This window comes from Typha angustifolia, chromosome 9, assembly GCF_048772165.1.
Source record: "Typha angustifolia cultivar Huaian chromosome 9, ASM4877216v1, whole genome shotgun sequence".
In the NCBI taxonomy this organism is placed as follows: Eukaryota; Viridiplantae; Streptophyta; class Magnoliopsida; order Poales; family Typhaceae; genus Typha; species Typha angustifolia.
Genome location: NC_133247.1, coordinates 8,225,356 through 8,239,564, shown reverse-complemented (window position 1 = coordinate 8,239,564; position 14,209 = coordinate 8,225,356). Strand labels below are relative to the sequence as shown.

The 14,209-nt window shown below is 40.1% G+C and overlaps 2 protein-coding genes across 2 annotated transcripts; both read right to left on the bottom strand.

The window, feature by feature from the left end:
* Positions 1-1,467: 1,467 nt before the first annotated feature.
* On the bottom strand, positions 1,468-4,442 carry LOC140766883 (uncharacterized). Its single transcript, XM_073106555.1, has 2 exons — positions 4,001-4,442; positions 1,468-1,523 (listed from the first exon to the last, which is right to left on the bottom strand). The coding sequence occupies exons 1-2, from the start codon at positions 4,440-4,442 to the stop codon at positions 1,468-1,470; spliced, it is 498 nt and encodes a 165-aa protein (XP_072962656.1).
* Positions 4,443-4,644: 202 nt separating this feature from the next.
* On the bottom strand, positions 4,645-8,676 carry LOC140766881 (uncharacterized). The gene is made up of 4 exons (XM_073106554.1): positions 8,122-8,676; positions 6,263-7,905; positions 5,747-5,806; positions 4,645-5,632 (listed from the first exon to the last, which is right to left on the bottom strand). The coding sequence occupies exons 1-4, from the start codon at positions 8,674-8,676 to the stop codon at positions 4,645-4,647; spliced, it is 3,246 nt and encodes a 1,081-aa protein (XP_072962655.1).
* Positions 8,677-14,209: the final 5,533 nt, after the last annotated feature.

The window sequence follows — 14,209 nt, the reverse complement described above, 5'->3', positions numbered from 1 at the left end:
TGCACAAGAGAGATTAGTCCGTCAGATAACAATAAATAACACATAAATTTAATAAGAAAGAAATTGTGGACCTTATAGTCGAGTTTCCCCTGTTCAGGTAAAAATATATTAATTTACCTAGTAATATACTTTATAAAAAAAGAGTCTCTTGGTAAAAATATCTTATTTTACTAAAACCGAATACTATTTCTTTGTTGGAGTAAACGGAGCTACTTTGTAACAGGTTTTCTCTAAGTGTATTTTACTCAAAGGATATATATAACACCTATTTTCAACTAACATGTTTTCATAAAGAATTGTGTTATGGTAAACCCTTTTACTTAGGAGTAACAAATTAGGTTTTGTTATTCCTATTCTTTCCTATTCTAGATTTGAACAAGGTTAGGGCATGTCAAATGTAGTGGCAATTACCTCCTATTTTTTTGGTTGCAATAATGTAGAATATAGAACTTTGACATATCAACATGCAAAAGTATAATGAGAGATTCTAACATGAGATATTGTTCCTGTTGGCTGGTCAGAGAATTTAATATTAGAACTAGAGATAGTCATCTTTTCATGCGTGCAAACTTGTAGTGAACTCAGGATGGGTACTCTTATATCAAATATTAATTAAACTATTTATAATCAATGCATATTTATAATTGGGAAAATTTCAAATAACACCCTATAACCCCCACATTTAGTGATTTTGTGATTACCACTCTATTTTTGAGCTATTTATGCTTTTTTGCCTATAACTTATATCTCACCTTGTGTTAACTTAAATGAGCCATATGTAACAAAACAATATCTAAGTAGAAATATATTTATTAGGAACACTATGTTTATCTTTTAAAATACCCAACATTCTCCTCTTTCCTTCCTTTTTTTTTTTATCTTTTTATTAACTTCTAAAATATCCTTAGCTAAAGTACCTTTTTTTTATCGGGAAATGGACTACAACTCTTTCTTCCCTAGCTCTACTAGGGTTTGCTCTCCTTAGCTTGCTAAGGATTTTCCATGCACCTATTGTTGCTCAAATCTTATCATTTATCTCTCAGTATTCCTTTCTAGCTTTCCCTTTTTCCCTCTCTTTCCTATCTCTACTTGTGACACCCACACTCTAAACACGTGCATAGCACGAGCCCACATGGCACGTACATAGCACCTGACCATTCGGTTTGTTACTGACAATCAAATAAATTTGTAGCAACATCATAATTTTATCCACAATATCTAAACTACGAATAACTCAAGTCTAACTGTCAACAACATACAAATAACCCTACATGGGCCCTACACAGGCCACAACACATCATCAAAGAGCTTTTCACAACTACATATACACAACAGAGGTATATACATACTTATACAAGTACAAAGTCACTTGATAAAATATAAGACAAGGATACAGATACACTTTGGAGGATATCAACTATTACATAAGATAAGATAACTCATCTGGCATACAATACTAACCACAGTCTACTCCTCATTCACCAGCAAGACCTTTAAGGGAGTATCCTGCTCCTCTCGTTCACCTAGGTTTTTGGAAAAGAGAAAACAAGAGAGTCATGAGCTAAAGGCTCAGTGAATAGACCTTACCCCGAATCCGTGATGCCAAACAGAGAGTAAATTAAATACTGGATAATATGAATCAGAAAAAGTATCATGTCATGAATGAGTAAATGAAGGTGTCCTCAATAATACATAAATAAAATATAGATAACATGTTATAACTGATAAGAATACATAATCCTCGACAATGAATAAACAGGTCACCACGTCATATGATCATCATAACTCTCTATCAAATATGATATATGATGCATACCGACCATGACAATGCTATGATATCAAATGCAATCATATGTGATGTATATACTGACCACTCAATAATCAGGTATGTCAGATAATAATGAAATCATATACGTTTCTCAACATCACGATCATCACCGACATCTCGATATAATATCATCATACTAGACTACTGTACACAGTCAATACGTGGTACCCGGTCTCAACATCATGTCCAAAGGCTCAGAGCATACTCCACCACCCACAAGAGTATCTCTAATATAATCATACCTCGCCACCCGCTAGGGTATCAACATCCATCCAGACCGGACACCCACATAGTTGATAGAAACCTCGTGAGGATAACTAGCCACATATGCCCTGGTGAACGGCATGTGTCCGAATGTCTGCTACGCACACAGACTAACGACCTCAGACGTAAGGTCAACAGGATCGCGACTATGTCGAGCGATCAATCATCTCTAGGCACGCCCTAACCTTCGCGCCCACTCGGGTATCCTCATGCTTTCTATCAACTATCCTATCAATCACATTTCATGCTTTTCTTCTAAATGACAGATCATATGCATACATCTAGTACGATAACAAGTCAATGCATAACATGAATTTAGGTGGAATAGGAATCAAGAGAAAAATGATGCAATGTAGTCTTCAACTATATAGTCAACACATGCATACTCATGTTTATCTATTATATGCATACCCATGCTACAAATCAATTGGACATAACTTCACCATAGTATAATCATATCTCATCATCTCTATTTATCATCATCATACTCATATCCAAGATCAACCTAATTATATGCATGATAAAAATATGCTCGACTGTAATCATCTCTAGATAAAGTCATATAATTATGCTGAAGGTCAAAACATGCATGTACATAATATATAATATAACCTAATTTGAGAAAGGGATATATAGGATAAGACTACTCACTCCACTACAAATACCAAACCACCACTCGTTCACGCTACTACGATAACGATCACGCCTCGATAGCTAAGTCCACGGGATCTTGAACAGGGGGGTAGGGATCTAAAATTATTTATAACAAATATGTCAGTCTTTCTATTAATTAAAATTAACCTGACAAAAGGATAGTTTCTTGTTGTAATTATGTACTCTTCATTTCTATATTTGTTTTTGTTATTTATTAATCATAATTATATTATTTAATAGTGTATTTAAAATATAATTATCTGCCTATTATTCTCCTTGATAATTAAGAAAATAATAATTAAGTTACTGTAAATAATTACGTAAGAATATACGTATATAACCCTAATAATTACTATTACCTACTTAGGATTAAAATAATAATTTATATTGCAGGTATTTTACTAAACATGATATAATTAGAATTATATACTAACTATGATATGATTATATTTAATTTGTACAACTTAAATACATTAAATTAACTAAGCTAAACTAATTGTGCACATATATATATATATATAGTGCTGGGCTCAGCCCAGCACCATGCATAGCAAGGCGCTGGGCCGAGCCCAGCGCCTGACGCTGCAAGGGCGCTGGGCCGAGCCCAGCACCACTTGCAGGGTGCAGCCAGAGGAGAGAAGGGAAGAAGGAGGAGGAGGAGAGGAAGAAGAAAGAGAAGAAGAAGAAGAAGAAGAAAGAAAAAGGAAGAAGAGGGTTGGGCCATGGGGGAGGGGTGCGGCCGCTGGTGGCCACTCAGTGGCCGGCCTCTCGCCGACGGCTCAATCCTCCGGCGGTTCCGAGAGGAAGCCGACAAGGAGGAAAAGAGAAATAGAGAGAGAGAGAGGCAGAAAGAGAGGGAGGGAGAGAGAGAGAGAGGGAGGGAGGCTCACCAGAGGAGGTGGCGGCGGCAGTGGGTAGAGAGAGAGAGTTTGAGAGAGAGAGAAAGAGAGAAAGGTCAGAGAGAGCTCGAAAGAGAAAAAGAGAGAGAAAGAGAGAAAGAAAAGGGAGAGAGAGGCGGTGGGAGGGAGGCTGCGGCGGCGGCGGTGGGGGCCCACCGTGCCAGCTGGCTCGGCCAGGTTGGCCGGGCCAGCGCTTGGGGCGCATGGCGCCCATCTCTGCTGCCACTGCATGGCACGAGCTGTCGTGCCATGCAGTGCAGGAATAATTTTATTTTATTTTATTTATTTTTTTAACCTTGGGTTATTACATTTTCCTTCCCCCCTTATAAAAATTTCGACCTCGAAATTTACATACCTCTAAACAATTCTGGATATTTGGATCGTATCTCATCTTCACGTTCCCAAGAAGCCTCTTCTACTGCATGGTTCCTCCACAGGATTTTTACTAAGGGTATAACCTTTGTTCTTAGTACTTTATCTCTTCTAGCAAGGACCTTCACAGGCTGCTCTTCATATGATAAATTTTGCTGCAGCTGAACTGGTTCATAATGAATCACATGTGAAGGATCTGATATATATTTCCTTAGTACTGACACGCGGAACACATTATGAATTTGTGCTAAATCAGGGGGTAAAGCTACTCTATAAGCTACAGGCCCCACTCGTCCAAGAATCTCATAAGGTCCTATATACCTAGGACTTAACTTTCCTTTCTTTCCAAAGCGAAACACACCCTTCCAAGGTGAAACTCTTAAGAATACTTTATCTCCAACCTGAAACTCCAAATCATGCCTCATATTTACTTTGTGCCACCTTCATATGTTCTTTAATTATCTTTATCTTCTCAACTGTAGCTTGCACTAGTATTGAGTTTTCAACCTTCTTTTCTCCAACTTCTTCCCAATCGATTGGTGATCTGCATTTCCTGCCATATAATGCCTCATAGGGAGGAGGGCATACCAATACTAGCATGATAGCTGTTATTATAAGCAAATTCTATCAAGGGTAAGTATTTGTCCCAGCCAAACCAAAATCAATTACACATGCTCTCAACATATCCTCTAATGATTGAATAGTACGCTTAGATTGACCATCTGTCTGAGGATGATAAGCTGTACTAAACTGTAGTTTTGTTCCAAAAGACTGATGAAACTGCTTCCAAAATCTAGACAAAAAACGAGGATCTCTATCTGAAGTGATACTAACAGGAATTCTATGGTGAGCAAAATTTTCATCTCTAAACAAGATAGCTAACTTTTCCATTGAATCAGTAGTACTAACCGGTAAAAAATGTGCTGATTTGGTTAATCTATCAATAATCACCCAAATTGCATTCTTCCCTTTCTGTGTCTTTGGTAATCCTGTCACAAAATCCATATTAATGTGTTCCCATTTCCATTCAGGAATCTGCAAAGGTTGTAGTGTGCCTGCAGGCCTTTGATGCTCAATCTTGACTTGCTGACAAGTCAAACACTTAGCCACAAATTCCCCAATATTTCTTTTCATTCCTTCCCACCAGAATTTCTTCTTCAACTCATGATACATTTTTGTTCCCCCACGGTGCATAGCATAAGCAGAAGCATGAGCTTCATTTAAAATTTCATTTCTAAGTCCTTCACAATTAGGAGCATATAATCTGCCTCTAAACTGCAGTATCCCGGTAGAGTCTATAGAGAAATCTGGTTTACTGGAATTTTGTACTTGTTTCACAATTTGCATAGCCTTAATATCAGTCTTCTGAGATGCACTAATTCTATCTATCAATGTAAGTTTGACAGTAAATTGTGCAAGTAAACCAACTCCACCACCCATGGCCACAATTGGAACTTCTAGTCTTTGCAGATCCTTAAGTATCATAGTTTGTTGGGTAATTAAAAATGCTAGACTCCCAGCTGACTTCCTACTTAAGGCATCTGCAACAACATTTGCTTTACCAGGATGATAATTTATGGTACAATCATAATCCTTCACTAATTCCAACCATCTCCTTTGCCGCAAATTAAGTTCTTTTTAAGTAAGCAAATATTTAAGACTTTTATGATCTGTAAAAATTTCACATTTTCCCCCATATAGATAGTGTCGCCAAATCTTTAAAGCAAACACTACAGCAGCCAACTCCAAATCATGAGTAGGATAATTCTGTTCATAATCTTTTAACTGCCTAGATGCATAAGCCACTATATTACCATTCTGCATTAAAACACAACCTAATCCTTTACGTGAGGCATCATAATACACTTGAAATCCTATTCCACTAGAAGGAATAATCAGAATTGGTGCACAAGTCAATCTTCTTTTTAATTCTTGAAAATTATTTTCACACTCTTCATTCCACTCAAATCTTTGATTCTTCCGAGTCAACCTGGTAAGAGGCATAGCTATCTTTGCATATCCTTCTACAAACCTCCTATAATATCCAGCCAGACCAAGAAAACTACGCACTTCCGTGATATTAGTTGGTTGACTCCATTTCAATACAACATCTATTTTGGACTGATCCACATTGATCCCTTCCTGTGATACTACATGTCCTAGGAAGACCACCTGATCTAGCCAGAACACACATTTTGAAAATTTGGCAAATTACTTCTTTTCTCTCAAGATCTGGAGAATTAACCTCAAGTGATACTCATGTTCTTCCTCACTAGCTGAATATATTAGTATATCATCAATGAAAACTATTACAAACTGATCCAAATAAGGTTGGAAAACTCTATTCATCAGGTCCATGAAAACAGCTGGAGCATTTGTCAATTCAAATGGCATGACCAAAAACTCATAATGTCCATACCTAGTACGAAAGGCAGTTTTAGAAATATCATCCTCACGGACTTTTAACTGATGGTAACCAGTCCTCAAGTCTATTTTAGAGAATACTCTAGCTCCCTTTAACTGATCAAACAAATCATCAATGCGAGGTAGAGGATATTTATTTTTTATTGTCACTTGATTCAGTTGTCTATAGTCTATACACAGCCTGAGTGTCCCATCCTTCTTCTTAACAAAAAGAACAGGCGCTCCCCAAGGTGAGACACTAGGTCTTATGAAGCCTTTCAGTAGTAGTTCTTCCAACTGCATCTTAAGTTCCTTCAATTCTATTGGTGCCATTCTATAGGGAGCTTTAGAAATAGGTGAAGTATCAGGAGCTAAATCAATTGAAAAGTTTACTTCCTTGTCCGGGGGTAATCCGGGGAGATCATCTGGAAAAACATCAGGAAAATCTCTAACAACTCGGACATCTTCTAATTTAATCTGTTTATCAGTATCCCCTGACAGACTGGCTAAGACACTTATACACCCTTTCTTTAGTAACCTACAGGCTTCAAATGCAGAGATTATCCTCATAGGGTTGCTGGATTTATTGCCCTTAATTCTATATTTTGCTCCATCAGCTAAATTCATTACAATTTCCTTTCTATAGCAATCTATGTTGGCATGATATGCCGCTAACCAATCCATCCCCAAGATAACATCAAAATCTGTCAGCTCTAGTGGCAAAAGATCTACTATGAACTCTCTGTCACCAAAACTAACTGTGCAAGATTTATAAGCAGAATCAATAACAACTGTCTCCCCTACTGGTGTGGCAATCAACAGAATATCCTCTAAAGGTTCCATTAGCATATCAGCATGGCAAGCAAAAGAACTTGAAATAAAGGAATGTGTGGCACCCAGATCAAATAAAACTCTTGCTGTATGAGAAAATAAATTCAGAGTACCTGTGGCCACATCATTGGATGCCAAAGCGTCATGCTCCGTCATAGCGAAGATCCGGCCACCTCTAGACTTTCGCCCAGGCTGAGAGGAACCTGCTCCAACAACTCCTCTACCTCGGCTAGCCGTAGCAGAAACCCCAAGAGGTGCAGTTCTAGAAGATGCTGCAGCGGCGGAAATCGGGGCGGTGGCAACGTGCGGACAGTCACGACGGATATGACCAGGCCGTCCACACTCAAAGCACAAACGTGGGTTAGGGCAATCTCGAAGATGGTGACCAAACTTCCCACACCCAAAGCACTGACTTCTCCAAGTAGTTTGACCTCCAGTAGATCCACCCCCTCTACCAATGGAAGGCGGTCCAGTCACACTAACCTGAGACACTGCTTGGCTAAGTCCTCCAGATCCCCGTGAATCAGATCGGTTAGCAGATGAACCAGCACTAGAACTTCCTCGATAAGGATGGTAGGGAAGGCGACGCTGTGACTGTGAATACGGTAGGCTCCGGCTTGCAGAAGGAGCCCTAGAACTTCCGCCTCGCCCAGACTATGTCCCAGATCGCCAAGCTTCCATAGCCCTCTTCCCCTGAATCACCCCCTCCAGTGCCATAGCCCTCTCTACTGTATCAGCATAAGGGATGAGGCATGCTGCCTCCAAGCTCTAACGTATAGCATAATTCAGCCCATGCTTGAAGCGTCGAGTTCTTGCTGCTTCATTTGGAACTTGATGGGTTACAAAATGGGCTAAAGCATTAAATTTGACCTCGTACTCTGCCACCGTCATAGGACCCTGACGTAAATGCAGGAATTCTTCTTCCATCTTTTCTTTCCTCCAAGCTGGAAAATGCTTTTGATCAAAGGCATCCAGAAATAACTCCCAAGTGATGACAGCGTCCCCTATCCTTGATTTTATCTGTCTTTCTGTAGCTTTCCACCATTGTTCTGCCTCACCTCTAAGCATAAAAGCAGCAAAGGCTATCTTCTGCTGATCATTACATCCTAAAGTATCCAACATTTTCTCTATGTCCGATAACCATCCACTAGCCTCTAGTGGATCAACACCTCCACTGTAAATCGGGGGGTTCAACTGCATAAACTTATTTAAGGTGATGCCCGCTGTAAGAGGCGGCTCAGAACTCTCTACTGATATGCCAGCTCCTCTACCCCGAAGGATTTCCTCAATAAGTCTTTCTTGACTGTCCAGAAGGCGCGAAATAGGATCACGCTCTTCTATAGATGGAGGAACTTCTGGGGTCTCAGTAGGGGCCTCAACTATGAAGGTCACCCTAGACTGTGAACCTCTGCGACGGGGTGGCATCTTTCTGTAGAAATGATCAAATTCATCAACTGATTAGTGATCAAGTAAAATTCTAAAATTTATCTCTTGCGTAACCCTAAGATCGCAGTATTTTCCTAGACTCAAGGTGACAATGTACAAAAGCTCTTGATGATATGCCGGATACTTAACAAACCTAGGCTCTGATACCACTCTAAAATGTGACACCCACACTCTAAACACGTGCATAGCATGAGCCCACACGGCACGTGCATAGCACCTGACCATTTGGTTTATTACTAACAATCAAATAAACCTGTAACAACATCATAATTTTATCCACAATATCTAAACTATGAATAACTCAAGTCTAACTGTCAACAATATACAAATAACCCTACATGGGCCCTACACAGGCCACAACACATCATCAAAGAGCTTTTCACAACTACATATACACAACAGAGGTATATACATACTTATACAAGTACAAAATCACCTGCTAAAATATAAGACAAGGATACAGATATACTTTGGAGGATGTCAACTATTACATAAGATAAGATAACTCATCTGGCATACAATACTAACCACACTCTACTCCTCACTCACCAGCAAGACCTTTAAGGGAGTATCCTGCTCCTCTCGTTCACCTGGGTTTTTGGAAAGGAGAAAACAAGAGAGTCATGAGCTAAAGGCTTAGTAAATAGATCTTATCCTGAATCCGTGATGCCAAACAGAGAGTAAATCAAGTACTGGATAATATGAATCAGAATGAGTATCATGTCATGAATGAGTAAATGAAGGTGTCCTCAATAATACATAAATGAAATATAGATAACATGTCATAACTGATAAGAATACATAATCCTCGATAATGAATAAACAGGTCACCACGTCATATGATCATCATAACTCTCTATCAAATATGATATATGATGCATGCTGACCATGACAATGCTATGATATCAAATGCAATCATATGTGATGTATATACTAACCACTCAATAATCAGATATGTTAGATAATAATGAAATCATATGCGTTTCTCAACATCACGATCATCACCGACATCTCGGTATAATATCATCATACTAGACCACTGTACACAGTTAATACCCGATACCCGGTCTCAACATCATGTCCAAAGGCTCAGAGCATACTCCGCCACCCGCAAGAGTATCTCTAATATAATCATACCCCGCCACCCGCTAGGGTATCAACATCCATCCAGATCGGACACCCACATAGTTGATAGAAACCTCGTGAGGATAACTCGCCACATATGCCCTAGTGAACGGCATGTGTCCGAATGTCTGCTGCGCACACAGAATAACGACCTCAGACGTAAGGCCAACAGGATCGCGACTATGTCGAGCGATCAATCATAGCTAGGCACGCCCTAACCCTCGCGCCCACTCGGATATCCTCACGCTTTCTATCAACTATCCTATCAATCATATTTCATGCTTTTCTTCTAAATAACAGATCATATGCATACATCTAGTACGATAACAAGTCAATGCATAACAGGAATTTAGGTGGAATAGGAATCAAGAGAAAAATGATGCAATGTAGTCTTCAACTATATAGTCAACACATGCATACTCATGTTTATCTATTATATGCATACCCATGCTACAAATCAATTGGACATAACTTTACCACAGTATAATCATATCTCATCATCTCTATTTATCATCATCATACTCATATCCAAGATCAACCTAATTATATGCATGATAAAAATATGCTCAACTGTAATCATCTCTAGATAAAGTCATATAATTATGCTGGAGGCCAAAACATGCATGTACATAATATATAATATAACCTAATTTGAGAAAGGGATCTAGGGGATAAGATTACTCACTCCACTACAAATACCAAACCACCACTCGTTCACGCTACTACGATAACGATCACGCCTCGATAGCTAAGTCCACGGGATCTTGAACAGGGGGTAGGGATCTGAAATTATTTATAACAAATATGTCAGTCTTTCTATTAATTAAAATTAACCTGACAAAAGGATAGTTTCTTGTTGTAATTATGTACTCTTCATTTCTATATTTGTTTTTGTTATTTATTAATCATAATTATATTATTTAATAGTGTATTTAAAATATAATTATCTGCCTATTATTCTCCTTGATAATTAAGAAAATAATAATTAAGTTACTGTAAATAATTACGTAAGAATATACGTATATAACCCTAATAATTACTATTACCTACTTAGGATTAAAATAATAATTTATATTGCAGGTATTTTACTAAACATGATATAATTAGAATTATATACTAACTATGATATGATTATATTTAATTTGTACAACTTAAATACATTAAATTAACTAAGCTAAACTAATTGTGCACATATATATATATATATATAGTGCTGGGCTCAGCCCAGCACCATGCATAGCAAGGCGCTGGGCCGAGCCCAGCGCCTGACGCTGCAAGGGCGCTGGGCCGAGCCCAGCACCACTTGCAGGGTGCAGCCAGAGGAGAGAAGGGAAGAAGGAGGAGGAGGAGAGGAAGAAGAAAGAGAAGAAGAAGAAGAAGAAGAAAGAAAAAGGAAGAAGAGGGTTGGGCCATGGGGGAGGGGTGCGGCCGCTGGTGGCCACTCAGCGGCCGGCCTCTCGCCGACGGCTCAATCCTCCGGCGGTTCCGAGAGGAAGCCGACAAGGAGGAAAAGAGAAATAGAGAGAGAGAGAGGCAGAAAGAGAGGGAGGGAGAGAGAGAGAGAGAGGGAGGGAGGGAGGCTCTCCGGAGCTAGAGGAGGTGGCGGCGGCAGTGGGTAGAGAGAGAGAGAGTTTGAGAGAGAGAGAAAGAGAGAAAGGTCAGAGAGAGCTCGAAAGAGAAAAAGAGAGAGAGAGAGAAAGAAAAGGGAGAGAGAGGCGGTGGGAGGGAGGCTGCGGCGGCGGCGGCGGGGGGCCCACCGCGCCAGCTGGCTCGGCCAGGTTGGCCGGGCCAGCGCTTGGGGCGCGTGGCGCCCATCTCCGCTGCCACTGCATGGCACGAGCTGTCGTGCCATGCAGTGCAGGAATAATTTTTTATTTTATTTTATTTTTTTTTAACCTTGGGTTATTACACTACTCTCTAGTCCTTTTCCCTCTGGTTATCTCACCTCCTCCTCCCCTACCTCTATTCTCCCATTATCCTCACGCTAGTTACTGTCTCTCCCCCTCCCATCTCCATTAGGTCGGTGCAATGATGAAGATCTAGTATGGAAGTTTTCAGCCCTATCACAAGTGAAAGAAATGCAGGAATCCATCCCACTTGTGAAGGATAATATGCTTTTGAACAAGAATCCTAACCTTTGCTTGGTTAGGAAGCTTATCTCTGACAGAGGTTTCAACTCAATGGGCCTCAAGAATGCACTTAGCTGAGTGGAACATGGAAGGCTCGGCGGAGTTCATTAATATTAGCAAGAATTCTTTCCTAACAATTATAAAAACAAAGAAAGATAGATGGAAAATATGGTATGGCTCTTCTTTGTCTTTTAATAGAGATTTGTTTAACATGGCTCAATTCTTGCCAAATACATCGACAAAGAGCTGGCCGTTTGACTAGTGTGATTTCTTAGTCTAATTTCACGGGCTGTTGTTGGAGTAACTGTCTACTTCCATTATACAAAAGCTAGTGGTTTGTGTGGGAAAGGAGGAGATGCGGGAAGGCCTCGATGCTGCTCGTTAGTCCAAATTCATCAGGGCTAGGATCTCCATTGATATCATCAAACTTTGGTTAGCTCTCTTAGTTACACTTCTAAATAGTAAGTCCAAGGAAGTTATTATTTGCTATGAAAAGCTACCAAGGTTTTGCTCATTCTATGCTTGTATTGGACATGAGTACATTGAATGCATGCACAGGGGAGGATTGGAGAAGAAAGTTAGAATGGAATATCCTACGCATATCCAGCCACATCTACTGGAGCTTCTAAAACCAAAGTTCTCCAACCTAAATTGCTTAACCACTCACTGGGACTCATCATTAAGGGAGTAGAAAGCACACCGGGAGCCGTTTTCACTCCTCCAACTCCCCATTGGAGGAACAGATCCCAATAATGGCACCTCTAGTGGATAGACAAGCAAGTACTTAGTTGGACCTTACGTGTCGACTACAAAGAGTGATAATGGCAGCATTTAAGGCGGTTCCCAAGGCAGGAGACATGGATCCTGGCAATCAAGCCAATAGAACTAAGGGACCTATCACATTAGAAGTCGTGAATGTTGGGCCTCCCCTCTCCCACTCCGATAAGACGCCTCAACAAGGTGACAATTTAGCTTATGGTCATTGTCTGTATTAAAGAAGCGGTGAGTCCAGCACACGCCCTTAGCATTGGCAGCCACCAGTTGGGTGTTACAAAATTACCAACTGATATTGTCCCAATTGACTTGATGCATAAAATCCATGCAAAAGATGCTCGTCTCTCTAGGGATCATACTAAGCTAACATTGAAGAACAAAGTCTATTCTCCATTCCAATACAAACATCTCTTAGAACTGAAACAGTCATCCCGGTTGAAGCGGTCTCCTCTTCTCGATCCATCTAGGAGACAAACAATGCTGGTCCTTCAGGCGAAGCACCATCTGAACACACTCAAGTTGAAGGAGTCGGTCCTTCAATACCAAACAATGCTGCGGTGAAGCCGAACCTACCATGGGGGACCCGATGAATGTTTTAGCATAAAACTGTTGAGGCCAGATGTGGAGGCCCATCGATAGTCTAAAACTTAAGAAACCTCCTCCATAGTACCAAGGTGAAAATTGCATTTTTGTCGGAGACTAAATGTAGTTTGGCAAAAAGCAAACAACGTTATCTCCCTCATCCTTCTCAAAAGCTCTCATATTGTGGTAGCAGAAGGTTTTTCCAACAGTCTATGGCTTCTTTGGAATGATGAAATCAAGGTTAATAGTAATGCCATTTTTGCCCACATCCATGGTCTAACTAAGAATCTAGATTGGTTTTTTGTTGGCATCTTTGACAACCCTCATTATTCTAATCATTCGTCTCTTTGGGGTAGGATCAATCAATACATGGAAAACTCAAAGCTCCCTCTCCACTGCATGGGTGATTTTAATAGAATAGCAACTGATGTTGAGAAGGTGGGGGGCTTGCACTCTCAAATTGGTAGAAATAACAACTTTATCGATTAGATCGGTAACTTTGGCCTCATGGATCTTAGCTTCTTTAGGCCAGCCTATACCTTGTCTAATTGGAGGATGGGCAGCTGCCTGATCAAGGAGAGGTTGGATAGGGTGTTGACTACCTCAAAGTGGTGCTCGCTTTTCTATTCAGCCAGGGTCTTCCACCTTCCGGCAATCTCGAGCGACCATAACCTTTTGCTTTTGAGCACCTTCTCTACTCCCAACCATGGCAAGAGGAGGTTTTGGATGGAGAATTAGTAGCTCACCATAGAATCATTTTGCCTTTTTGCAAGGAGGAACGAGCCTCCACCTACATCCCTAATAGACCTCTTTCCACTATCCGAGCCAAACTTATAGGGAGGGTAGGGCTAGAACTCAATGTTCCTCTCCAAATATATATATATATATATATATATATATAT

Bases quoted from the DNA above. Each gene is read 5' to 3' on its own strand.
- LOC140766883 (XM_073106555.1), bottom strand. From the start codon at position 4,442: ATGAGGCATGATTTGGAGTTTCAGGTTGGAGATAAAGTATTCTTAAGA. The intron at 1,524-4,000 runs GTATGTAAATTT...CCAAAAACCTAG, and splicing joins ATATCCAGAATTGTTTAGAG to GTGAACGAGAGGAGCAGGAT.
- LOC140766881 (XM_073106554.1), bottom strand. From the start codon at position 8,676: ATGCCACCCCGTCGCAGAGGTTCACAGTCTAGGGTGACCTTCATAGTT. The intron at 7,906-8,121 runs GTCAAATTTAAT...TCTGGGACATAG, and splicing joins TGACGGTGGCAGAGTACGAG to TCTGGGCGAGGCGGAAGTTC. The intron at 5,807-6,262 runs GTTAATTCTCCA...TTATGCATCTAG, and splicing joins GAACATGAGTATCACTTGAG to GCAGTTAAAAGATTATGAAC.